Source organism: Cinclus cinclus, chromosome 15, assembly GCF_963662255.1.
Source record: "Cinclus cinclus chromosome 15, bCinCin1.1, whole genome shotgun sequence".
Lineage (NCBI taxonomy): Eukaryota > Metazoa > Chordata > Aves > Passeriformes > Cinclidae > Cinclus > Cinclus cinclus.
This window is the reverse complement of record NC_085060.1, coordinates 3,307,046-3,334,308: the sequence shown is the minus strand read 5'-3', so window position 1 is coordinate 3,334,308 and position 27,263 is coordinate 3,307,046. Positions and strand designations below refer to the sequence as shown.

Below are 27,263 nucleotides of genomic sequence, written 5' to 3'. Positions count from 1 at the left end.
TTTTTTTTTTTAATTTTTATTTTTAGCCTTTTTACAAAAGCCCCTAACCTCCCAAGTGACGAGCCTGAGATTTCTCTAAAATAAAATAGCTGCACAGTGGGGCTGGGTGGCTTTCCCTTCCCCCCTTGGAAAATAAAGAGAAAAGGGGAAGCAAATAGGTAATACCCAGAATAAAATCATATTGCTTGAAAACTCACACGTCCTCCCTCCCTCTCTCTCTCCCTCTCCCTCTCTCTCTCTCTCTCACACACACACACACACACACTCACACACACACACATACACGCTCTTTCTCCTCCTCCTCCTCTCTGAAGGTGGGTAGCAGGAGCCATGCAACATCTGCAGAACCGGATGGCAAAAGAGCAGGAGGAAAAATAATCCAAGTGGAGTGCTCAGGGGACACCGAGTTGTTTTTTTTTTCTTTTTCCTTTTTTTTTTTTTTTAATTTTTTCCTTCTTCTTCTGCCGCGTACCTGTGAGATTCGATTTCACATTTTGCTGAGCCCATTTTGGGGCATTTTATTTTTCTTTCTCTTGGGATTTTCTCCATTGCCAGAGGATGTCTCTTGTTGAGAGGATGCTGAAAGGAAGAAGAAACGAATTCTTTGACTGGCACTGAAGGAGTGGGGGGGTATTTTTCCCCCTCATTTTTTAGTTTTTTTTCATTATTCTTTTCCTCTAGGAAATCATTAACTGGGGGGGGGGTTGGTTTCTTTTTTCCCTCCCCCCCTTTTTTGGAGGGGGATTTCGGAAGATCCATCTTTCTTTCCCCTCCCCTCCAAAGATTTTTTTTTTCATCCTTCGTCTTTGTGGAAATGTGGACATTTCAGGCAGACAGATTGAGTGGAATTGTCTCTGCTTTAGCAGCTCTTTGTGTCGCCTGCTGTGCGCAAAGGTAAGGATTGCGATCCCAGGCTGCAGGGACAGGGGGGCTGCCACGGGGCTTGTTTGGGGTTTTCTCCATCGATGGATGTTGGAAAAGGGGAGGGGGCTCTTTCCCCAGATCGCTTCCCCCGCCGCCTGCTATTGTTATTCCCCAGCCCGAGCCGTTCTGGGGGAGGAGGGATGCTCGTACATGAGACGAGGAGCAGACTCTGCGGACGGAGCCCACCTCGCAGAGCGTGTGTGCGCGTCCCCCTCCCCAACCCGGGGGAAAACGGCCAAGCCAGGGGGTTTCTAGGGGAACACGGTGCCCGCAGCAGCCCCGGAGCTGCGCTACGCACCCGGCACAGCCTGCCCTGGCCGTGCCCGAGCCCGCACCCGCAGCCGAGCGAGCTGCGCTGTGCCACAGCTCTGCGGAGCTCCGGGGGCGATGCCCACGGCCGCGGATTCATGGATTTATGGCACCAACACGCTCCTCCGCGGGTGCCATCCATCCCCATCCATCCCTGCGTGTGCGCAGCCATCCGTGCCCGCCCGTGTGTCGCTGCACACCTCCGGAGCGCAGCTCCACCTGCCCTGCGTGGCACGGGGCAGTGCCGAGCATCCCCTGTGCGCTCGGGATGCGGCTATTCCTGGGCTGCTCTCCGGAGGTGCAGTCGTCCGCCCAGCTCGGCTAAGGTGTGCGGGGCGCACCTGTTTGCTCCTCATTCCCTGCTTTCACACACGGGAGGAGCGCTGCCTGCTGCTGCTCGCCCTCCCTCCCTCCCTCCGCACACCTGCGGGCAGGTGCGTTTGTCCCTGCGGGCTGCCGGGGGGAGCTGTGGCATCTCACTGCTCAGCCAAACACGGGGAGCAGCGTGTTCCCGACACACACACGGGTCCTTGTGGGGCTCTGGGTGCCCAGATTTGTGCTTCCATCATTACAAATGCACATACACAGGTTCTTGTGGGGCTCTGGGTGCCCAGATTTGTGCTCCCATCGTTATAAACACACACACACACACACACACCGGACCTTGTGGGGCTGTGCATACTCAGATTTGTGCTCTCATGGTTATAAACACACACACACACGGGTCCTTGTGGGGCTGTGCATACCCAGATTTGTGTTCCCATCATTATAAACACACACACACACACACACACACACACACACACGGGTCCTTGTGGGGCTCTGGGTGCCCAGATTTCTACTCCCATCATTATAAACACACACACGTGCCCACCTTGCCCACACCCTTCACGCATGTTCCCTCTGTGTGGGGGTACACACGGCGCTGTCCAAACAAATGTGTGACATTTAAAGCCCACAGCAACCCCCTTTGCTCAGATGTGTGTCCCTGTATGTGTGTTTGCACATCCAGCACTGATTTTTGCCCATGCTATGCATGTGTTTCTGTGCATGGCTCCAAGACAAAACACTCTCCATGTGCACAAGCCTCCAGCTACTCCTACACACCCCAGCCAGCAGCACGGGGTGCTGGTATGGAGATGTTTGGCTGCAAGTGTACGTGGATATGCAAAGCACATGCCCAGTGACACAGAATCAGGGGCACAGCGCTCTGGAATTCAGATCACAGGCTGGCTGTATGTGCTCCCCGAGCGGATGCAGACCCACATTTGCCAGGAATAGCACTGGCAAGCAGCTGCTCGCCCACAGCTGGGCAAATGCACGACTTGCCTCCTCAGTGGGAGGGATGTGGCTTTTGGGATCAGAGGGAGCACTGGCAGGCAAAAGACCTTGTCCTTAACTATGATGGTTTATTCCTTCACTAGGCCACCCTGCAGCTGGTGAGGAGGAATGAGTCCCCATCACTCTTCCCACTCTGTCCCTTTCTGCAGGGCCCCTGAAACGTTATTTACTGTCTCTATCTCAATTTCCCTGCTTATATTAAAGATTAAAACACTGATTCCTAAGTTTATGCATTGTAGGAAGCCAAACAGAGGTGTCTAAATCCCTTGTGTCCATATTATGAATATGGAAATCTGTGAACCTAGGAATGGCTGTCGAGAAGTGAGCAAATGCTGGTCCACACTCTCAATCCTCAGTGCCAGGACTGTGTTCTGCATGCTGCAAAACCTCACACACCTGCAGAGAAATCCACAGGTGCAAGTGGACCTTGCAAGCCTAGACACAGAGTCGTGAAAGTGTCCACCTGCACACAACTCTCTGGCCTCTTCGCAGTGATTAAAGCTGTGCAAGAGAGAGCTGTACCACTCTCAGGAGCACACCCAGGCGTGGAGCTCAGACCCCTGCCCTTCTCCTGCCAGCGCTAGGGCTCCTTGGTTGTCCATGGACCAGACTTGGGTGCTGCCTCACATTTGCACGTCCCTGTCCTGCTGAGGAATTCCTGCACACCCAGAGCCCTGAGAGCTGCCCAGGCTACCAGGTGTTCCCACATGCCTCACCCCACACCCCTAGGGAGAATCTGGGCACCAGAGAACCCAGCCTCAGGAGCCCAAAAATGCCTGCTTCTGTGTTGCTCATAAATCGTGTCTGCAGCCCAGAGCCTCATCACAGCCCAGCAGAGCAAGGTCCGCACTCACTGTCACCTCCAGGCACCTCCAGGCACCTCCAGGCACCTCCAGCCCCTGGCAGGGATGTGCTCACACACACCTGTGCACGTTTTGTAGCTGCAGCCAGTGCTCTCCTGTGTGTCTGTGTGCACAAGCAGGGAGTCCTTATGTCCCCTGTGCAGCCAGGAGAGCACGTCGGTCTGTCTGTCTGCCTGACTGTCTGTCTATCAGTGCGTGTGCAGACACACGGACATGCCAGCAGCAGCCCCGGTGTCCAGCCAGGCACGGGGCTGGCAGGCAGAGGCCGTGCCGTGGTGCAGCTTTCCAGGCTGACTGGGATGGATGCGGGAGGCGGTGTTGACAGGGAGACATGCTGTTGTGGTGGGTGACTGCAAAGAGCAGCAGTTGTCAGCGCCAGAGTCTCCATTCTCATGCAAAGCAGGGGATGAGGGTGGCACAGAGGCTGGGGATTCAGACACAAAACCTGATCTACCCCGCAGCACTGAATAGGTCCAGTATTTTTAGCATCCTCTGCTTTCTGGTTTCCCACCTTTTTGGTTTGGCCCTTGGGCTGGTTTTAAAAGGAGCTCCCTTCTTGCTGCAAGGCTGGATTGGTGCTAGGGAAGACATTTGCCCCCTCTGTGTGCAGGTTAAAGGGCTGGGAGGGAAAGGATTTCTGCTCTGGCACACAGAGGGGAAGATGGACTCCCCTGCCTCTGCCTCTTGATCTGCGTTGCTAAGAAGTCACAGTGATGCTGAGTGACAGAAACTGAATTTTTACACGGCAAAGATCAGCTGTATATTGAGGCCATAGGAGAAAAGGGAGCATGGTTTTCTCCTTTGCTCCAATAAGCTGAAGAACCCCCTGGGTGCAGGGAGAAGCAGAGGCTGCGCTGGGCTCTGTGACAGTGCAGGGTGCCTGCTGGGGGCCACTCGTGCACTGGGGACCTTGGGACGCGCCAAGTCTGTGCTGGGTCATGTAAGACGTGGAGCAAGAGCCCAGCTTGCCTGAGGAAGGGGAGTGAGACCTGCAAGAGAGAGGTTGCAGCTGCCCCATGCACAGCCTGGGGGACAGAAAGGACAATTTCTGCTTCTGTGTGTCTGTGCTCCCCTCTGTGGGCACAGGGAAGGTCCCCAAGTGTGTGGGTCAGTGGCCAGGGTGCCCATGGAGGGGTGCAGCAGCAGGAGCCCTGGGGTGCTCACACCAGAGGGATACCAAGGCACAGAGCTTGGGGTGCCCTGGAGTCAGGGTGAGCTGCAGAAGAGGAGCCAAAACACTGCTGAGACTTCTGAGCACCTCCCAGGATGACTTAGGAGGGGCTTGTGGGCATCTGGGGGGCTGAGAGCTGTGCCAAGGACAGAAAACACGAGTGAGAGCGAAAACAGAGAGGCTCTGCCCCTGGCTGAGGTGTTCTGGTGCCCTGGGGTGTGAAGGATGCTGATGTACCTGGCCGGCGCCCCTGGTGCCACACGGCATGACGAGAACTCTCTTATTTTGTATTTCAGCCCCTCCACTGGAAATATTTCTGTGGTGAAAGAGATTGTGGACAAACTGCTGAAGGGCTATGACGTCCGCCTCAGGCCTGACTTTGGAGGTAAGGTGTGAGCTGGCCGTGGGCAGGGGCAGGGGGCAGGGGCTGCTCTGTGTCTGTGCTGGCCCCTGGGCCACCCTCAGACAGCGGGGAGTGCTCCCCTCAGACATCTGCAACCCCAGCCCTCGTGTCCTTAGCACCTTCTCCCTCACTTTTCTTTCCTTCTCCTCTCGCTGGCTCCTCTCCTTCCATCATCTCTGCAGACAGCTGGATAGTCCATGGTGTGAGTTTACTGGGGATGTTTTGCCACAACAGAGACACTCAGCTTTTCCTTTCCTCTGCTCCAGGCTTTCCTCCACCACAGTTGAGAAGTCATCCCGCAACCATTTCTGCTCCCAATGCCAGATTTTTTGGCTCCTTTCCCTGCAGAGGGTGGAGGTGATTGCTGGTGGGGCTGTTGGTTGGCCTGAGGTTGAGCAAAGCTGCTCCCTCAGCAGCAGTGAGGCATAAAATATTCCCTGGGGAGCTGGTGGCCTGATGCCATTCAGCAGGAGCTGCAAGCATCTTCAATTCCTCCCTTGGGTCCTGTGAGCGAATTGGAGAATCACAAGGGCCTGGTGGAGATGAAATATGGAAAACCTTTGGGCACTGTTGTGTTCCCAGGTCCAGTTGAGGTCCATTTCTTGGAGAGGAACAGGCACTGGAAAAGCACAGGGAGGGGGATTTGAGGACTTCTGAACTCAGCCTACCAAGCTTGGCTGTTTTAAGTCTTTTCTGGGCAATGCTATTTCCTCATGTGTGGGGCTGGGGGATGCTCAGCCCACAGGAGGACAGCTGAACATCAAGGTGTGCATCTCCATAGGACTGATGGAAACAGGCTCATGCCTGTGCTCTCAGAGGGAAGAGAGGCCAGGGAAAATTATTTAGTGGTTCAGGGGAGCAGTTTTCTCCCAACAGGGCTGATCCATAGTTCCTAGAAGCTGGGAGTAGAGGAATATCCTCACTGATTTCATCAGGTTTTGAAGGTACCCCAGTGTATCACTGTTTCCCATGACCAAACCCAACTCTCCTTGAAACCTCTGGTTTCCCTGCACCTCACCCAGACCTGCCCCGTGCCCTTCAGCAGAGACTCCATTCCATCCCCACAAACACCATCCCCACCGCTCTCATCTCCTTGTTCTACCCTGAGGTGGAACAGGGGCTTTCAGGTGGTGCTGATGGACCCTGGCCTTGCGGAGGACTCTGGAGAGGAGGGAGATGATGCCCATCCCTCCATAATGCTCTGGAGCACCTGGGAAGTCACCCAGTGCAGTGGGGAGACACTTTGGATGCAGCATTCTGCAGGCAAACAGGGGTTCCAAATCTTCCCTCTCCCCTTTGAACGTGGGACATGGACGGCTTTGATTTAAAGGCTCTGCCCGGCAAACATGAAATGTCCCTATTACCTGGGCAGCCATGATCACAGAAATTGCTGCAGTTACATTTTATGAGGGGGAGAGCCGTGGAGATGACATACAACTGGAAGAGAAGCACGGTGTAAAGGCACGGTGGTGATTGTGATGCAGAAAAGCAGGAGGCGAGCAGGCTCCGCAGAGTCACGGAGCAGAGGGAGCCATGGGCTCGGGGTCCAGCAGGCTTTGTTTCCTGATTCCAGGTCCCCAGGGCATCCAGGACAGGGGCCAGCCCTTGCTTCAGTACAGGGCTCTGCTGGCCCTGCCAGATCTGTGTGGTGCTCGGGCTGGGCTCGGCAGGCACTGCATCCTGCTGGGCTGCAGGATGGATGGGGCTGGGCAACCGTGGCATTTCATTTGATTTTACTCTGAATTCCCAAAGTGCAAGCTGCATTTCTCCTCACTCAAGCAAAGAAACAGAATTATGACCATAACCCACTTCCCTGTAATCACCTCACTGTTGCCCTTCACCTTTTCTTGTCCTTCCCTTTGCTCATGAGAGTGAGGTCCTGCTGGGGAGCACCTTGGTGCTCGTGGTGCAGGGATGACCAGACTATCAGCATCCTTGGCTCCCTCCCCCCAGGACAAGCTTATCCAGGAAAAATTCCTGCGGCATTTCCAGCTGGGCTGACACAAGAGTCTGGAAGCTGGAGATGGTTGGTGTTACAAGACCAGGGGGAAGGGGTGGAAGTTTCCTTGTACCACTGCTGTACCCAGAGCTCACCTGTACTGTGGGGTTTTGGATCAAACCCATTTCTTGGTGAAATCCATTGGGATCATGCCAGGAAGCGTCTAACCCTTTGTGGCTCCCTGTCCATCCACAGTCCTGCTGTGGAGAGGGTGAAATTCTCCCCAGTAAATTGTGTGCAGCTAGCACAGCCATAGGACCCACAGGAACAGCATGAAGCTGTGTCAGGGGAGGCTCAGGTTGGATATTAGGAAAAGGTTTTTTCTCCAGGGGGTGATTAGGACCTGGAACAGGCTCCCCATGGAATGGTCATGTCCCCAAGGCTGCCAGAACTCCAAGAGCATTTGGACAATGCTCTCAGGCACAGGCTGGGGCTGTTGGGGTGTCCTGGACAAGGTCAGGAGTTGGACTGGATGATCCTTGTGGGTTCCTTCCTGCTCTGGATGTTCTGTGACTCTATGGAAAAAGCACAGTTTGGGCAAAGCCCTGAGACCTGCATGTGTGTGCAGCCCTGCTGTCCCTCAGGGACGTGTGGAACTGGAGTGAGCTCCAGTTCCAGTATCCTGAGGACTGGACTGCTCTCCAGGACTGCCCTGTGCTCCACCTGGACTGTCCTGCCACCCAGCCTCTGCCTCCCAGCTGGACAAAGGGGGTGTAAGCCCTCTGTGTGGAGGAGGCAACCCCAGCACCCACCTGTGCTCTCATCCTGGGAGCACCAGGTAGGGTGAGCTGGCCAAGGTGGCACCTCAGAGGGGTGCCAGGTCTGCTGGGACCCCTGTGCCCTAAAGGAATGTCATGGAGCTGTGTCAGGGCTGGCCAAGAGTGACCAGGGGGTCTGGCTGGATAGGCAGCTGCCTGCCTGAGCGGACAGGACTGGAGCAAAGCAGCTGCTCATGAAGGAGTGTGAGCTGTGCCTCTAAAGCCAGAGCCTTCAGCTCTCTGTGGCTCAAGGACGAGGCACTGGGGGCAGGAAGGTCCCAGCAGCCAGTGCTGGGTTCTCTGGAGGTTTGGGCACAGCAAGGTCCTTCCCAAACAGATTCCCACGTGAGAAATGCCACCCACAAATGTGATGAAACAGTCTGGCTTCCCTTCCTCTCTTCCCTGCTCTATCCTGCTGCTTTCCCCCTGTTTTCCTCCTGCAGCAGAGTTGTTTCCTTCTTGCCATCCTGCCCCCACATCAGTGGCAGTGACTCTGCACTGTCCCCAACCTTTAGCCTTGTGGACAGTGTCCCACCTCCACGTCCTGGGGTGCCTCCTCTATTCACTCTTGCCTTTAGAGCAGGAGGAACTGGCAACCTTTGGACGTGAAGGCACCCGGCAGAACCTGTTCCCATGTACCACTTGCCACGGCGAGCAGCTCTTGCCCCTCACAGTCTTTCTAAGAGAGCCCCAAGGCTCATCCCAGCACCCCCACCCTGCCCCGGATGTGGTGCTTCCACAGCTCCAAATACAACTCGCAACTCCCCAGCCCTCTTTTATTTATTTTTTTTTTCTTTAAAGAGAAAGAGAACTCAGCCTAATGCCAAAAGGAGGACAGGCCTGCTGGGGATTGCAGTTCACTTTTTAATTTTGACATGCCTCGTTAGCTCTGGGCCGAGCTGAGTGGCTGAGAAGCATCAGCCACTCGCTCTCCTTGCTCTCCCCCATCCCCTTGGAAACCCATTAGGCTGATGAGCAGGTCGGCTCTCAGGGGTGGTGCCATGTGCTCACCTGGGGAGCTCAGCTGAGTGGGGGGACACCAAAGGGGAAAGCTGGAGCCGTGTGGAGATGATGGAAAAATTTGGGAGCAGCTCCAGTGGAAAGGCACCCTGGTTAGGAGGGACAGTCCCCAAGCCCTGAAGGGTCACACCATGATGGGGACATGTGGGACAGTGCCAGGGTGGGACATGCAGGGACCACAGGTCTGCTACAGGAGAGGCACAGAGGGGACAGGAGGGGGTCAGACAATTCTAAAGGGTCTGGCCAGGGTTGTGGCAGGGATCTGGAGCGGCCTTCAGGAGGAACGTGCAGGGAGGAGCAAGATGCAGCCAGACCCCCAAGAGGGAGATCTTTGTCCTGGTGTTGCAAGAGCAGCAACAATGCAGAGAGAGGGTTTTGGTCTTTGGGACAGCACAACGTTCCCACAGGGACATCACATCACAGGTGGGTGCCATCCAGCTGGCCCTGAGGGATGGACAGTCTGGGGGTGATTTATATAACACACTAATTACACCACCAGGGAAGCAGGATGCTCATGATTTAGGACTGGGTGAGCAGGGGATGCTGCAGATAATGTCTGAGAATCATTGCTGAGCCAGGGCAGGGAGCTTTCAGAGCAGCACCCTGACTCTTTTAAGTGCTCTTAGGCACTCACTTTCCAAAGCATTAGTTCCATAGGAGAAGAAAAAAAAAAAAAAAAAGAAAAGAAAGGGGAAAAGAAAGCAAACTAAGACCATATTGCCCCAGGGTAGAGAAGGCAATGAAGGAATGGCAGGAAGATCCCACTTGAGCTGAGTGACTCAGCTGCTCTCTGTTGGTGCAACGTTCCCAGCCCAAAACTTTGCAAGAGTTCCAAGCAGATGGCTCTTTATGGCTTTCCAGCATCATTTGCAGGTCTTGGGAGCTAAAAGCAAGGTGAAGGCACTCTCAGCTCCTTGCTGCCAGCCCTCCTGGAGGACAGGGCTCCTGGTGTTTCTCCTGGGGGGTATGCAAGTGTCTGGAAATGCCTGGTGAAAACAGAATGACCGCAAAACCCTTGGGATTGCACAGTAAATTCTGGGTTTTCCTGTGGATCCAGCAGCTTTTCCTGCCCCATTTTTAATGCAAACTTCCCTAAGGAAAATTATCACTTTGGGGGTCTTGGTTTGCAATGAGCCTGTGTCCTGCTCCTCCTCTGCTTTGTGTCGTGGGTGAGGCTTCCCAGCTCTCATCACCCTTGTTTGTGATATCCAAACCCCTCTTTGCTGCAATATCTTGGCCTTCCTCCTTCCTGTCCCCTGCCCCTCCTGCTCTCAGCTCCTCTCTGCTCCATCACACCTCCACCCTCCTAGGCACCCAGCCCTGCTCCCATGTCCCGTTTATTCCCCAGTATCCCTTCTTCAGTGGCCATTCCAAATCCAGTGGAGCTGGAGGTGAAATCCTTAGCCTTTCCCTGTGTAACAGCATCACTTGAGAGACAGAATTGTAAAAATAAATGATTGCTGATGCATAAAGTGTTGCAGTGAAGCATCATCAGTGGTTCAGGACTCCAAAACCGGTGGGGCTGAGTGGCTGCACTGCCTGGCACAGATGCAGCAGGGGATGGGGGCTTGTGTTATTTCCCTGCCCCACCAGCCCAGTGTGCCCAGGAGATGGCTGCTCTTAGTGGTGGTGTGCTGGAAGGAATGGGAATTTGGTTTCTTCTATGGTCAAGGCTGGTGGTATTGTTAAAGCCTTCCCAAAAAATGCCCCTGTTTTCCACTGCATTTTGGGCGGTGGTTTTTGCCAGGCAGCTAGCTTGCTTTGGATTTTTGAAGGTGGGGGGGGAGATGTGTGGAATTTTGGGAAAAATGATTCAGAAATTTCTGAGAACAAGCTGAAGTGTGTACATGCTGGTTTTTTTTGTCTTTTTTCTCCCTGTCCTAATATGTTGGGGGATGAAATTGGCAGCAGATACAGGAGTACATATGGAGCAGGTGGGTCCCTGGGACAACCAGTGACCTGGCTGGCACGAGGGCTGTGTCCCCACTGCCTCTGGTGTGGGGCAGCACCTCAGAGCATGATGCTGCTGCAGGAGGAACGGGGTGTGGAGCTGGAAGAGGGCGGTGGGCACTGGTCCTGGGCTGCCTGTCTGGGGCAGAAGCTGCTCACCTGCCTTTCTAGGCTTCAGCTCTCAGCTTTCCCCTCCTCTTTATGGCAAAAAAAAAAAAAAAAAAATCTCAGAGCAGCCAGATTCAATTCTTTTTCTTCGGAGATGCCTTGAGCCAGCCCTTTTGGGGCAGGGAATTGAGATTTAGCAGGAAGGTTCTGGTCCCACCAGGGACAGCTCCTTCCTTGCCTGCAGGAGGACTCGCTCAGAACTGGGCACGGGGTGAACCTGAAATGCTGCATGCACTTCTGAGCCTGACCCCACCAGGAGATGTCACACTTCTGTCCCCATAGCGTGGCTGGGCAGAGGAGCAGCTCTGGGTTTGAAAGCAGAGGGGTAATTATGGATCAGGCTGGGGAAAGGAGTTAACTGAGGAGGGAGAGACAGAAGGTGCCTGGAAAGTCTGTAAACCCCAGTGTCACTCGAGGCCAAAGGAAAGGTGGATGCCTACTAGGGCTGTCAGGAGTCCCTCTTTCCTTCCTGAATAAAGAGCATTAAGGAAAGGCCATTCTTGGTCAGTAAAACTGGCTGCAGCTGTGCAGCCCTCACTTCCTCCCCAGTTTATGTGACTTCTGGCTCCAGACCATGGGTCACATCCTCTCTAGGGCTAATCCAGAAGGAAGATGTCAATCTCCTGCTGTTGTGTCTTACTTCATTAAGTGAAGTGGCAGGAAATGAAAGGATCCCGTCCTTCTTGGGACATATGTGGATGTTAACACATTGCCACATGATGGAATGTCTATTTTTTTCACTTTGCTCTTTTTATATGAAATACATGCTGCGAAAAAGGACTTGGAGGCTGTAAAGTCAGACACAAGACTTCAGAAAAAAGCCAGAATTGGGGTTTCTCCTGGGATCTATATTTGGACCCCTTGTCAGGGTGCACCAGGAGGCAAAGTCCAAGAGTTGCTTCCTCCTGAGCAGCCCTACAGAGCACACCAAGATGCCATTTACACATGGAGCTGATTTTTCTCATTCCCTTCACTCCAGAGCGGGACAGGCTGGGGGCATGGCAGTGGGGACAGCCGAGGTGGCCACTGCAGGTGATTAGGGTGGGTTGAGGTGATTGTCTGATGCCAAGCCTGGGACTGAGCACCCAAAGTCCATCTCGGACTTGTGCTTTCAGACCTGCTCTCCACACAGCATCAGCTGTTTTTAGGACTTCTCTCAAGCACAGCAGTACAGCAGGAGCCTGTTCACACCTCTCCCCTGGGAAGCCAAAGGTATCCCCTGCTGAGGGGTGCCCAGTGAAAATGTGATTTTCCAGGATGCTTGGCAGCACTGGAGCCAGGCACTGCCTGTTTGGAGCACAGCTCCTGTTGATTTCAGCCACAGCTGGGAGCACTCAGCCCCAGTGCCCCGAGAGACAGGCACACAGAGTTCACCAAAACCCTGAGCTTCGGGTAGGACAGAGCACACAGGATCCCTGTGACACATCCAGGCCTGAAGAACAGGCCTCAGCCACAAAAACATCTTCCCTGACCTGTGGGCTTCCCCCTCACTCACTGCAGGGCAGGCAGGGACCCCACTGTCTGCACTGCACTCCTGCAAATCCATCCTCTATCAATCCAGGAAAAGGAATGAGCAAGGATGCTGCGGACAGTTTAATTAAGAACTGGCTCCATAACATCCATTCAGCAGTGGGCATCCTTCCACTTAACCTTTATCCATTTTGTTTCCCTCACGATTTTGTTCTTGAGGGCAGTGATATTTTCAAATATTAGACCAGCCCCTTCCTCCAGTGTGACAGAGCTTGTGAACCTCTGGCTGCACACTGAACACCTTTGTGAATTCATGTGTGGCCACACTTATTGCCCTCCTTTCGAAACAGGAACGTCTGGCACAGAGCAGTGGAGGCAGTTTTGGGGGAAGACAGCAGTAGAGATGAGTTCCTCTGAGTCTCAGCCCAAAACTATCCTTGGGTTTCTGAGCCAGCTGTCACAGAGCTGTGCCTGCTTCTCAGGATTTCCTGTCCAGGGGAGAACATAAAGTTTTACTGACCTCCATTCCAGTGCACATCCACTGGCACTGGAGGAGATGTTTATTCTCATGGTTATGTCCATGCCTGTGTGGGATAAATGCATCTGCTCGCCCTTTTCCTTCCTTTTCCTCCTTGGCTGGTGCAGTCTCTCCCTGCAGCTCTGCTCAGGCTCTGCCACAGCTGCTCTTCCAGTCCATGGCAGGGCACTGGGCTAGCAAGGACCCCTCAGAGATATCTCTTAAAACCAAGATGTCGTCATCATTTTAAATAAGCTTTTATTCCAGGAATTTTGCCTTCACCATTAGTCATAGGTTTTTTTACATGAAGATGCAATGCATTTGAGTTACTGATTAGCAGAATAATTCCAATACTTCTTAATTAATTATCTGACTAAAAGCAGGTTTCTGTTTATAGCCAGTCTAGAAGATGTTTGCCACATCACCTGGACCCATTCTCCTCCTTGACAAATATCTACGTAACACTCACCATTTCTGAGATTATTCCTGCCAGCAGAGTTGCCTTCGAGGGACTGCCACTGAAAGCAGAATGTGAAAGGAGTGTAAAATCCATTAGTAGAAGTCCTTTTGATTACTCAAAATATATTCCCACCGCCCTGGAGCTGCTCATCAGAGCAGCTTTACACACCTGCATTGTTCATCTCCTAAGACTCCCAGTATCCCAGCTAGGCAGAGAAGTATTTTTAATCCATATAACACGAAATAAGAAAGCCAAGGAATATGTTGTGGTTTTACTGCCGTGTGAAAGAGACTCTGTGTGTGTATGTCACTTTTCTCACCTATGTCTGGTTCAAAAAAAGAGTTGGAGGCTGCTACAATGTCAGGCTGGCTGGATGTAAAAGAGGGGGTTTTTTTTGGTGGTACTGAGAGTTTTTGGTCTGTAAAATCCATTCTTGCAGAGAGCCCTTGCTGGAGGTTTATATATCTTGATATTTCGTGTGAAATATCACGCACTTGTTAGAGCATGACCAGAAACATGGACAAGACAAAAGATGTGTCTGATGAAGGCACAAGGTCGTTCAGAGGAATTCACATCTCATGTGTGAGAAAGGGCAAAGGTGGATGGTGGAGCACAGGTTGATCAGATAAACAGGTTTTCTGGAGATCCAGAGACTGATCCTGTTCCCAGGAAGTGGAAGGAAGCAGAGCTCTTCTCCCTTCCTGCTGGGATGAGGGAGCTTTGAGCACCTCCCTCATCCTTTGCTGCTTGCTTTGAGCAGAGCAGGAATTTCAGCCTGGGCTGGGGAGCACTGATCATGCTTTTCCTATGGGCTGTTTTTCTGGTTGTGGCATTTATCCCTGCTTCTGTGTCACAGCTAAAAAACTCTTTTTTTCCTCTGATCTTTTTACCCTCCCCTTTCTGTTTCTCCTGTTCTTTGTAGTCCTGCAGGACTAGTGTTGTTAAATAATTGTGCTTGTGACAGGGCTGAGCCTCAGCCCAACCCTCTGCATCCAGAATTCCCTTCCCAAGACCTCAGGACCTCTTAGTTCAGCTCTGGGATGACTCTGAGTGCAGCCTTAGTTGGAAGAAAGGCTCTGTAAAATTACATCTTGTTGTTCCATATTTATTCTCCCTCAGTGGTTTCCATGTCAAACTTGCTCAGTTTACCAGTCAAAACAAGATATTTCTACCTGCCAGCTCTGCCAGCTCAGCCTGGGCTCTGGAAATCAAGCTGTGCTCTCTCTGCCCTGGACATCATCACTCGCCAAAAAGGATTCTCAAATCAGGGCTGAGCTGGATGTGATGTAGAGAACGCACAAATATTATTTGTTCTTGGGTGGTATTAGGGACTCTGGGTGACAGATATCAGCAAGGCTCCTGTGCTGTGCAAATATTGACACCTGGGGGAGGCTGGGCCGCCACTGGGGCCACTTTATACCTTGGGGACAGCAAAAGGGGGCAGTTTTTTGGGGGTGATGCTGAAAACCCACAGCAGCACCAGGAATGGCACTGGGAAGTTCTGCTTCCTGTTTTCTCTTTATTTTTGAGAACAGACCTAAGCACCTCCTGAGCTCTGGGCTCTTGCTTGGTCACCAGATTGTGACCTTTCCTTCAGATGTGGTGTCCTGTGGAACCCCCACAGGGAACAGGCAGCTGGGCCCACTTCTTGCTGCAGAGAAATGTCATGGAAAAGCTATAGGAAAAGCTCTTAATTAATGGGCATCAATGTAGTTCACAAATAGTTCCCCTTCTGATGCATGAAGTCAAAGGACTTTGCTTAACACCCCTTCTGAGAAAAACTGAAATTTTGTAAACTTGATCATTGCCAAAATGTTTAAAAAACCACTAAGTGTGGCAGAAAATACATTTACTGTGTGTGATCATGTCACAGAGAAGGAAAACCGGGAAGGGCGTCCTGCACTGCTTTCAGCTTTCACTCTTGTGCTTCTCTAGTGAATCCCCTGGGGGCTGACAGCAAGAAGGGACAGCAGAGCTGCCCTGAGGCTCCACTCTGAGCCTGCAGAGCCATTCCAGCCACTGAAAGCCACGGTGGGCTTTCAGCTGTGGCAGGGGAAGAAATTGGGTGGCTGCTTTGGTTCCTGGGACGCTTTGTCACCCCGTGCTCACGTTTGGGATGGCCAGCTGAGCTGGCAGAACACCAAAGTGTCCCTTGCTCTTCCACAGAACACCCAGGATGGTTTTTTTGGCTAGCAGATCTTTCCAAACACCCCTCAGGTGCCTGGAGTGCTTCTTGCTTTTCTCTTACACTCTGTGAGATGGTTCACTGCTCCCTGTCAGGAGCTTGGTGCTGGTGACACCACAGCAGGTGACATCTCCAGGCTGGGGGAACCTTGTGCCAGGGGAAAAGCCACATCCAAGGGCTGTGCTGGCCAGTCCAGTGGGTGATGTATGAAAAAAGGGGATGCCCATGGCAGTGGCAAAGCTCTGAGTGTAAGATCAGAAGCTGCCAGGCCAGGAGAGGAGACCACCCAGGTCACAGATGTCACCTGCAGAAGGTGTGCAGGAAAGCCCACTCTCCTGGCCTCTGGAGAAGGATCTCAGCTTGGCAGGAAATTTGTGGAAGTGAGGGAGAGGGTAGGTTATGAGCTGAATTCTTATCCTCCTTTCACAGCAAAAATAGAACATTTATCACAAGTTCCCCTACGTGTTTTTCTTCCTTATTGCACACTAGCTCCTTGCTAGTATTTGAAGCTCCAGAAAAAAGAAATTGATGAGTACTCAAGTTAATAATGTGTGCTTATTGTGTTGATGAATTGCTGGAGATGAATATATATGTAAAAGCTCTGCAAGATTCACTCATCCATGGATCCTGAGTGAAAGCAATTATTTTGGTGAGCAAATGGGACTTAGTTTTATGTCTTAATAAAGAGGTTCTGGGCTAAAAGGCAACTTTTGTCCCGGATGTTATTGCAAATCAAGTCTTACTGAAATAATTGAAACACCAGCACAGGGGCAATCTTTCAAAAGTGAGCATCTTAGAATCTTTTTTCCTACTAAACTCTTGCAGTTCTTGGTCACCACTGAATTTTGTAAGATCTTCCCTGTCTTCAGACTGTGGACAAAGGGCAGGACCACCTGAACAAAGCACATCCAAGAGCCTCAGAAATGAAGGGATTAAAACTTCTCATCCCATGGATGACATTTGGAAAGGGGGAGGCTTGTTTTCGTGTGTGTGCTTTGTTTCTCGTGATTCCTGACTGAGATATGAATTTAATGTGAATTCAATGATATTTACAGGCCTGAGACACAGAATTTTTTCAATACTTGCCCCGTAAATTGTCTTGACTGCCTCTGAGCATAACCTTGGGCATGGCACAAGTTTAGCACAGCTCCCAACCTGGCCATCTTGTTCCTTTTGTTTTTTTCTCCATATGCTGGGGATGCCCTACTAGATCCAATCCAGGAGTTACATCTTTTAAAAACAAGAGTCTGGAAACAGTGATGAGGAGGTGTGACTAACTCATTAAAAAAAAAAAAATGAAAACAGGGAGGAAAAAAAGAGAAATCACCTTGTTGTTGTCACTTTGATAAAAATTACAAGTCCAGGTATTTTGTTGTTGTTACAAACACTTCTAAGGCAGAGAAATGGATTTGATGTGAACAGAGGAGCTGGTGTTAACCCATTTAAATTAATTTGGCTCAGCTCATTTGCAGCTAAGGGGATTAGATGGCTCAGGATTTGGTAACTGTGAGGGTGTTTTCCCAGACAGGTCACTCCCTCTAGCCCAGGCCAGGTCTGCAGTAGCTTTGGTGGAGGATATTTCCAGTGCACACAGGAGACTCCTCCATGGAGAAAACATTTATTGCTCACGTGCCAGGAAAGCTCCAGCACTGAAAAGCTGGGTCAGAACCTTAGTGCCCTGAGTGGGCAGGTGAGAAGTGAGAGTCCAATGGGCAGCTCGGGAGAACCTTCACAGCTGCCAGGCAGGGAGAACTGTGAAATAACCTCCCCTGTGGGCCATTCTGGCACCCTGACCTGGAGGGGTGGAGTGTCCTGTGGAGGGGAGGGATGGGGTGGGTGTCCCACGTATAGCAGCACCGCCCTCGCCTTTAGGGGTGGTTTGGCTGTGAAGAAGAGGGTGGTGCTGTGGTTTTTCCAGGTGTTTTGCTGCACTCCTGGCTCTGCAAGGAGTGTTATGGTGCTAGGGGAAGGATCTCAGTGCTTGGTATTCAGCCTTAAAGCTGTGTACCTCTGTGGACTTTGTAGCACCAGAACTGGTACAGAAATGGAACATTTGGCATTGTAAAGATTGGTTTTGAGGCTGTGATGAGTGCTGGGGGTTGGTTTGCTCGGAATCTGACCTGGGGAGCTGGAGCTGGGGCAGTTGCCTGTGGTCAGTGTGCTCTGGTACGTGGTTAAATAACCTACTTACTGTTCCACCCAGGGGTTCAAAATATTTTGTGTCTCTGTGCAATCCTTCAAAAGCAGGGTAACAGGTGCTGGGCTGGGAAAGGAGGAGCAGGAGGGTGCCAAAGGCTTCTGAGCCTGCCCCAGCTGGAGGAGCAGAGGCTCTGGCAGTGCCCTGGCTGGCTCTAGGGGATGGGGCAAACACAAGCTCTGAGGACCTGAGTAAAAGCAAAAGGACTGGACTATTCCTGAGTCCACCAGCACTTCCCAGGCAGGCAGAGCTGTGCCCCAGGGCTGCTCTGGCAGCGCCCCTGGAGAGATGCATTCCCTGCCAGGATCCTGACAAAGGTAGGAGTGAAGTCTTCTCAGGTGGAGCGATGTGGGGGTGGCTGATCAGCGTGGGCACAATGCCTCACGCTGCTGCTGGGGAGAAGGAGCCTGGCTTGTGTTGCTTTGCTGTCAGTCTACAAAAGGCACTTGCTTGGCAAGCCCTGCTGTCCTCCTGCTACTACTCTTGGTGGAGGAGAGCTGGAGGGACCTGGGATGCTCAGTGTCTCTGCTTTGCTGAGATTTGCTCAGTGTAAACACAAGGAAAAGTGATATTTCATAGTGCCAGCTCTGCAGAGAGGGATCCAACAGCAGTACACCAAGGGTGTGCCCTGCAGACTGGTCCATGAGGGTGCCCTGGAGCACAGGTGGAGGGCAGGTTACCTATCCTCCAGGAGGCTGGAGCACTGCCTTCATCTCCTAAGGGTCAGGTCTGGATCCACCTTCTGCAATATCCCTGCTCCAACAGAGTCCAATGGCAGTGACATCCCTGCAAAGCAAGCTGAGCTGTCTCCAGCTGGGCACTGCCAGCTTTAAGGGAAGGATGGGAGCTGGCTCTCAGTCTTGCTGGTAAAGTTGCTTTTAAAGAGTTGATTTCTTGGACCCACTGGTCAATGCCAGGTTGATTATGGTCAGTTCTGGTGAGATGATGCAGTTGCGTCTCTCTAAATTAGAGCTTGACAAACCTGAGAACTTATTTTCCTCTTGCTTTGTTGTAACCTTGCCAAATGTGCATCACCTGGGCAAGAGATTCACAAGCAGAAGCTGTTGGAAGACTGTTTTCATCACTGAGGATGAAACAGCTCTAAAAATCTATCTCCTGAATATTGACCTAGGCCTCTTCTGAAAATAGATGATCTGAGTAGTCAGTAACTTCTTTTTTGATGCTGAGAACCCAGTGTGTGTGTGTTTACAGGTGCTCTGCTGGACTGGATCCACTGGCAGTCCAGATGCTGTCAGGCTTGGTGTCTGCTCTCTTGTACCATTTTGAAGGCTGTACATCTGAGACCTTGTTTTTATTCAGCCTGGGTAGCTGTCTACCAACATCTTTTAAAATCAACCTTGATTTAGCTTCCTCTGTAATCCTTCAATCCCTCTGGGACAACTTGTACACTGTTTTTGCAGCCAGCTGATTGTTCTCTCTCACTTCCAAATTTCCATGGGATACTTGCAATATCTCACTCTAATACCTACTAATCCATTAAAAATACCTGTGAGATAGATTAGGAAATCCACTGTGCCTCACAGACTGTGCTCCTTAACTCTCTCCTTCCCTTGGAACAGTCACAGAATGGGTGCTACATCTGCCCTGGGAAAGCACTGCTCCTCCTGGAGGATCCCTCAGCACTGGCTCAGGAGCAGGCACAGTTTGCTGGAGAAGATCTTCTGTGGCTGTTCAGATCCGTAGGGAGACTCCATGTGACAGCAGGCTGGGACTGTGGCTGCTGTTATCCGGGTTAACCTGTGTCTTTGCAAAGAACATCTCAGGGAGCAGTGCTGGCAGGAGCAGAGGTCAGCTCTGCCTGCTCTGCAAGGGCCGTGGCTCCTGCTTCCTCACTGAACAGGAGCCTCACGGCTTGCACCGTGTTTGTGTTTGGATATTCCAAAAGTCTGCTCGAGAGCTGTGCTGTTGTTGTGCGCTTCCTTAGATGTTCCATTCTGCCTTGTGCTGCCCTCGATATCACCATGCTGGTGAGATCTTCCTCCAACTTGGTATTTTCCTTGGGATGTCCCAGGTATTCCCCTTTCTTAAATAAATCTTTCAAGTTCCGTTGTCTGACTGGATGAGGTGACAATGCCAGGATTCCAGGAGAGGAGAATGGCACAGGCTGGAAATCCTCATTATCCTCCTTGCACAGGGCGGTGCTGTGCCTGGTGTGGATGGATAGATGGAAACCATACCAGGGTTAGGCAAAATCTCATTCTGTGCCTGGGCTCAGCGGTGTAAAAAGGGCCAAGCATTCCCTAAAGGGGCATGGGAAAATGTAGGAAACCTGTCATAGCCAAGAAACTGTTTTCTGACAGACCTACTTGGAGAGCAGCTGCAACCTCCATGGGAATTAGTGGTGGTAGATATCCTTCCTGCCCCTGCAGAACCATGAATCCATGGGGAAAAACCAGGCATTGCCATCCCCAGACACCCTGGAGGCCAAGGCCCTGTCTTGTAGCCCCAAAATCCCACTGAGAGATTGCTCAGAAGTGGCAAGTCCCTCATAAAAGCTGTTCCCCCCACCCGGCAAAAAGTCAATGCCAGATTCGCTGACTTGCCTTGAGACCATCTCTCCTTCTGGTAGTGTGTAACAGTGCCCAAAAGAGTAAAGCTATGGAGGGCTTTGCCCTTTTAAATCCAGGGGATTCCATGGGGTGACCTGCTGGGAGTAGAGGGAGAGCTTCAGTATGAGCCTCTGAATGTGTTTGATGTTCCTGGCTGTTGTGCTAAACCTGGCAAAACATTGGCTGTGGGTGAGGGAGAGATCATGGAAATAAGAGTGAAGAAAAGAAAATCCAAATGGGAAAAGGATTGGAAAGTGTTAAATAGATGTTTAAACCTAGATTTTACTAGAAAAGTTTGAGTAGGTTCTTAAGGGACCCTGCTGAACTCGGTGCTTCTAGATGTCACTGCAAATCAGAGATGCTGGATGAAAGTGGTTCCCAGAACATTTCTGCTTTCATGATACATGGTCAACTTTTCTTGTTCCTCAAGCAACGTTAACGCTGAACTGAGTTCATGCTTGATGCTGTACATAAGCTAAAATAAAAGGAAAGGAACAGGAAAAGCAGTGTTGGGAAAGTTCTTTGTGATTTGGTTGGTGTAGCCTGCTGGGCTGGCATTTTTTAGGCATTCTCTCACTGCTGTAACAGAGCCTTGGTCCTGAGATCTGTAAGCACAGCTATTATGCAGACAGCAATTTGTGAACTCCTCTTGCAATCTTTCTGCACTGGGGTGTAGTAAATTTGAGTGTCCTGACAACAGGTTGGCCTCTGAGTTATCTTTTGGGTGGTTTTAAAAATCTACGGCACAGGACTAATTAGCCCATCAGCCAAAAATGATTCAAGGCTATCTGTTTTGGGAGGATCAGAAGGAGATTTATGAAGAGGATGAATGTTTCCATCCTGGCAGCAGCTTCTCAGCCAGCAACAAGCCTGGTGCTGGATGTGATGCCTTCTGCACCTCCAATTACCTGTGAGCTCTTGGCTCCCAACTAGCCCTGTCTGCCAGCCCTTGTGTAACCAACTCATGGCTGCACGTAGCCGTGACGTGGGCCCTGGGTCAGAGCTGTAAACACAAAGCCAGGCTGCCCTGAGGTTCAGTTCTAGGAACAAAGCAGAGGCAGCAGCCTGGGCAAGCCATTTTCTGCAGAAAGAACAAGTAGAGGCTGAACGCTCCTGACTTGTTCAGGAGTGTGGAGTGAAGAATATGGGGAAAGTCCTGGCAGTGGAATGGCAGTCTGTGTGCTGGTGGTGCTGAGATTGCCCCAGGAGCTGGTTCTGTTGGGTGAGGGGAGTCACTGAAAGCACAAGAGAGGCAGTGTGGTCCTTGAGCATCGAACCTGGCCCTCCCTCCCTGCCCACCTGCACCACCCTGTCCGTGCAGAAACACTTCACCAGGCAGTGCAAGGCAGCCTTGGCTGGGACTGGCTGATTTGGGGCTGCCCTTCAGCTTCTGGGGCAGCAGGGATGGAATCTCCATGGGTATTTACCACTGCAGGGTAAGGCACAGACCTGTTCTGTACGTTGGTTTTGTAAGTGAAGCCTCTAATTTTCTCTGGTTGGCTTTGTTTATTCAGCAGAAGAACTAAAAGCAGCTTTCCTGCTGCTGCAGGGATCTCAGAGACTGGTGATGCCACAGGCAGGGTGCAAGCAGGGAATGCTGAGGCTCATGCACAAAGCTGTCTTGAATAATTTCTCCTCTTGTCCAGAAGAGACAGGGCTGTGCTCCCTCCTGCTGCATGTGTGATGCGCTCGAATGGCAGGAGCTCAGCTGCCCTTTGCCATCTCTAACCTCCTACACACAGTGAGCAGCTCCCGGGATGGGTGCAGCTCCTTTGGAGATGTTTCTGTGGTTTTAGGAGGATTCTGTACAGGGGAAGGTTGCTTTTTTCTTTTGTCTGTACAAGTGTGTCATCACTTCAGTGGCTGGTTTGTGGATACCAGGCTTTAAAATAGAGATGTAGACAAATTGGCAAAAGGCCAGAGGAGAGCAGCACTAATTGTCAGAGCTTTAGAAAACATGACCTCTGAGGAGAGGTTGAAGAAGTCAGGTGCATTTAATCTAGACAAGGCAGTTTGGCTGGGGGAGGGAGGGGGATGTCATGGTTTCTCAGAACATAAAAGCTGTTGTTAAGGAAGGATGATTGATTTATTCTTTCACTGTCGTGGGGGGGGGGGGGATGATGTGAGCAAACTACATTTAAACTGCAGAGAAGATTTGGTTTGGATATCTAGGAAAAGCCTTCAGTGCAGTGAAACACGGGAAGGTATTGTTCAGGGAAGCTGTGAAATTTCTGACACCCTGTTAATGCCTTTGTTCCTGTAGTTCAGACTAAAGGGTAATTTTCAGACTGATCCCTGTCCCTCAGCAACTGGGAGCCTTGGCTCTGCCAACAGTGCCAAGCCCACGTGGGCAGGAATGCAGGAACCTTGAAGTGCTGGCTGGAGTTCATGAAAATGATGTGGCTTCAGTGGACCATAAATCGAGCTCTGTCCACCTGCCCACTGGTTTGGAGTCTTTTTGGCTGTGTCTGTGCTGCAGTTGGAGATCTGAAGGCAGAGGAACCCAAGCTTGCTCTAGTGTTAACTTCCTTGGGTAGGAGTGAAGAGTGGACGGCTCGGACCTTAGCTCAGGGCAGTTGCCTGAGTAATCACCCCCCTGTTTCACTGAACTTTGTGCTTCTGTCTTCAGTGAGCTCTGGAGACTCAAAACCAGGCTGAGTCCAGGGAGGGATGTGCCAGTCCAGGCTGCTATCACCTCTGGCTGGAGTGCAGGCACACACAGGCTTGGAAACACAACCTTTCCTCTACACTTGTGGAGTTATTTCTGTTAGCAGTGTGACTGCAGGTGCTGGGGGCTTTATGTATGATAAAATAAAATGTGAAAATAATAACTGGTTGCTGGGAAAATATTGCAGATTAGCACAAGTTGTTCTCTACCTTGACTGTGTTTATATTTGACAAGTATCACTTGCAGAAAAAGGACAGGTTTTAGTATAACTCTTTTGTCTGCTTCCCTTCCAACTTCCCGAGTGCATTATTCTCAGGCATCAAACTACTTTCAGGACAAAATGTTGGTGAACTCTCCAGTGGTGGTGAGAAATAGGGATGTGTGAGGGTGCCCTTCACTGGTAAAAGTGGCAGAATTTCTCACACTCCCTCACTCATGATCTTGCAAGCAGATCCTTTCCAGGAAGAAGCTTTTTCTCTAAGGGGAGAAATCCTAGTCCTTTGTACCCACTAGCAAGGCACAGATAAAAGCATGGGCCTTTAATACCCAGTTTACTTCTTTTGCCCTGTCTTGGGTCCACAAATGCAGAGTTCTCTCTCTTCTGGACAAATCTGAAGATGACGTTATCCCATATTTGAAATACCCTACTTTTGTATCCCTCTTGCCTGAAGCTATTAACATTGGCAGAATTGATGTCCTTTGTTTATTTTTCTGTACTACTTAAAGTCTGAATGTTGGGCACCAGCTGGCCTGGTTTTCCATTGGGCTGCACTGAGAGTCGGGGAGTATTTTTGTGTTGGCTGTGTCCATGCTCCTGAATCCCTGTCCTGAGCAGACTCGGAACCAGCCTTAACAACAGGGCTGGAGAAAGTGAGATGGCTTCCCTGGCATCAAGATAAAGGAGATGCAGTAAAGGCAGGACTTGCATTTCGTTGTTTGTAGGACAGTCACACACAGAAGCCCGTGGGTCGCACACCCCAGGGCTCGCAGGTGGGCAGTGGAGCCTCCCAAATTCTCTGATAAGATGGGATGTGGAGGAGTTGGCAGTGCCAAGAGGAGTCCTGCTGACTCTGCAGGGAGCTGATCCCTCCACCCCAGAGCTGGGAGTGGGGAGCTCTGGAGCTCATCCCTGGCTCTGACACTGAGTCACTGCATGACCCCGGGCGCTCGGATACCATGGTGATGAACACAGCACAAATGTCTGGATGGATAGGATGGATTGCACGGGCTCTGGGTTTGACAAATATTCGTGTATCCCCACTGTCAGTGCTCCCCTGCTCTAAGCACCCAGCCTGCTGATTTTGGTGGGGGAAAGAACCCTGGTTGGTGCAGGGGAAGGAGGGGATGCACTACCACAGTGACACAAGCACTGGTGGGGACAGGCTGGAAGGCAAGCAGGCAGTGGGGCACTCTTGGAGGTGTTGCATGGAAAGGCTGACCTGGAGCAGAGACTAGATAGAGCAAAAGGAATAAAATAGGAATTTACTGGAAGGATACACCTTGGGTAGTGTAAGAGCCCGCCTGGGGCTACACCCCAATTAAATCTAAGATGGATCCAGGTCACGAGTTTTTACACTTTTATAAGCTTTGGTCCATTTCCATATTGGGGTTGATTATCTAACTACAGCCCCCAGCTGCTTGCTCCCTGGCTTGCCCCCTTTTCCTCGAAGTTGTTTATGGTTTTTTGGTTACCAGCTGTCCCTGATTCTCTAACTAGAAAGGAATTATTTTGTCCAGCTACCCTGTGTAGAGACCTTACTAACACCTAACATGAAGTTTTAGAGTTACACACTAAGCAGTAGAGATTCTGAAAAGTATAAAAGCTAAAACCCAAGGCATCAGAGGGAGCAGCCACGCACGGCAGAAAAGCTCTGGAATGGGAATCTGGCTTCTCCCAGGCTCTGCTGCAGCCCTGTGCATGGCCCTGACTCTCCTCCTGCAACTAATTAGCCTGCAAGATCCTCAGGGCAGCACTGACTTCTTCCTCCTGCTATGGCTTCTATCACAAGACCCTGATTTCAGGGGGGAAAAAAAATAAAAAAAGACAAACTATCAAAGTGAGACTTCCTTAAAAGCTTTGCTGTGGCTGTGTCAGCCTCTGGCACAAAGAGGCTGCGGGAGCATCGTCTCTCCCTGACGTGATTCTTGGTTATTTTCCCACCTGGCTCCCTTGTGAAGGATGAAGCTACAAGCACAGCTAAGATGTGTCTGGAGGGGTTCTTCAGAGGCTCCTCGAGGTCTCCTGAGCACGCCTGCCTCGGGCACCCTGTCAGCGAGCCCGGGGTGCTGGAGCCTGCACTGCCTCTTTAAGGAGATTTGCATAGCAGGGACTAATTACAGTGGTTGATTCTGATGTTTTCAGTGTTGTTCATATTCCATTAAAGGATAATGCTGCTTAATTTGCAGCAGAGGGTCTCGGTGAACAGCACACCCAATCACAAGGCACCCCTAATGACACTGCTTCCCTACTTCTGGTAACACATAATTAAAAAATCACTTCATTTTCAGTTGTGTGGTTCTCCCCTCTCCCCCAATCTCCTAATTACTTTCTAAGGCATTTCGTGATTATCTGTAAATATTTCAGCACTTAGATCTACTAATGAGTGCATGGAAGAGTTAATACCTTGAGTGGCACAGCGGCTTGCCTTTCCCTTTCTAGTGATGCATTGCAAGGGACCATTTTCCACCTTGCATGTGTGAGGAAAGGGGCTTTTCTTGGGGTAGGATTAGGCTTGTGCTCTGCCTTTGGGGCTGTGGGCCTGAGCAGGGGAGGGGTAAAATGCAAAAACCCCATCTCCAGCTGCAGGAGGATTTTTGCTGGCTTTGATAGTGGGTGTGTGTCTCACTGTAAATTGTTTTACATGGCTTAAACCTCACTGGAAGGACTGTCCTGTTCTCTAATCCAAGCTCTGCTCTGAAAAGCCACCTTACAAATGCTGCTTTTTCACTTCATAGATCTGTTTCCTGTACTTGTCTGGTGCCTTGGGTATTAAAACTCACTTGGGATTTTCAGACTGAGTGCTCAGAGCCGACAGAGTGATGCAGGAGTGAGCTGAGCACATTTCCTGCCTATGGAATGCATGGGCTTGGGTGCTGTGTTCTCTGTATGGTCATTCAGGACCACCTTATGTGAGCCCACTAGGAGCCTACTGATGGTCTCTGAAGGGATTATTTGGAATAACCAGAGATAATTGTGTTACTAGGGGGTAATTAACTTCCAGGAATTAAAAAAAAAAAAAAATCAAGCTTAGGCTGCACTGCTCCTTGGGGTGAGTCTGTAAGTCTGGGAGTGAGAGAAATCTAATCACTTGAGCACATTCAATTCCATGGTACTCAGGGAATGTGGGGCTGCTTAAAATGAAATCCATGCATTTCTAGGCAATTCTTATACTGCAGAAAAGAGAGGAGAACTTGAATATGGTCCTAACCCATCTGATTTGTGTTTCAGGCAACCCTGTCACAGTGGGAATGAGCATCCACATCTCCAGCATTGACCAGATCTCTGAAGTCAACATGGTAAGTTTGGAAAGAAAGAGAAAAAAAAAAAAAAAAAGAAAGGGGGAAAAAACAAACAAACAAACAAACTATAAACAGTTCTTCCATTTTCTGGCTGAGATTTACTTCCAATCCTTGGAAGAATCCTTACTCCTTCCTTGGAGGCATCTGGATCTCTGCTGGCACCTCTGGAGCTTGTGGCATCTCAATCCAGAGGAGATTCTTATTCCTTCTGTGTGTGTTGCACAGACAAAAATATATTCTCCCCAAGTCAGACAAGCTTATGCCTTAAAAAAGTAGATGTGAATTGTATTTTTTGGTTAATACAAAAGTGTTTTTTTGGTCAGTCTGGCCCTGTGAAGTTAAAAACTGAATTTTCATTTGCTGGTGGTAATTCAACATTTCCTTGGAGATCTGTGCTGGAAAGTGAGGCATCTAATGGAAATCTGGTTTGGGGTGGTATTGATAGACTGGAGCTTTTCACACCACTCTGAACAACAACAAAAATATTACCTGCTCAGGTAACAATGGCTTGGCATGAAATCTGTGAAATTTGTTGATTACTTTGGTCATGGTTTAGGTTCACAATCAGGACAGTTCCTCAGAAGCCCTCAGCACCCAGCAGAGGACATGGATTGGGTTGTAATTGCCTCAACTTGCCTTTCTCCCCTCTGTCCAGAGTATTTCCTCCAGACTTTTCCCCTTTCCCAGAGGCTGAGTGGAGTGGGAGGCTACTGGGAGCAGCTCCTGTCCAGTTCCTCACTTCCTGACCAGTGCAGGGCAATCCTGGACCAG

The 27,263-nt window shown here is 50.7% G+C and overlaps 1 protein-coding gene across 2 annotated transcripts in view; it reads left to right on the top strand.

Moving 5' to 3' along the window:
• The first annotated feature begins 400 nt into the window (after window positions 1–400).
• The window catches only part of LOC134050254 (gamma-aminobutyric acid receptor subunit beta-4), a 72,480-nt gene continuing 45,617 nt past the window's right edge, over window positions 401–27,263 (top strand). For both annotated transcript variants that reach the window (XM_062503199.1, XM_062503198.1), the window contains exons 1-3: window positions 401–894; window positions 4,905–4,993; window positions 26,422–26,489. In XM_062503199.1, coding sequence (XP_062359183.1) covers window positions 815–894; window positions 4,905–4,993; window positions 26,422–26,489 — 237 coding nt within the window. In that variant the 5' untranslated portion in view covers window positions 401–814. The remainder of the gene's footprint in view (window positions 895–4,904; window positions 4,994–26,421; window positions 26,490–27,263) is intronic.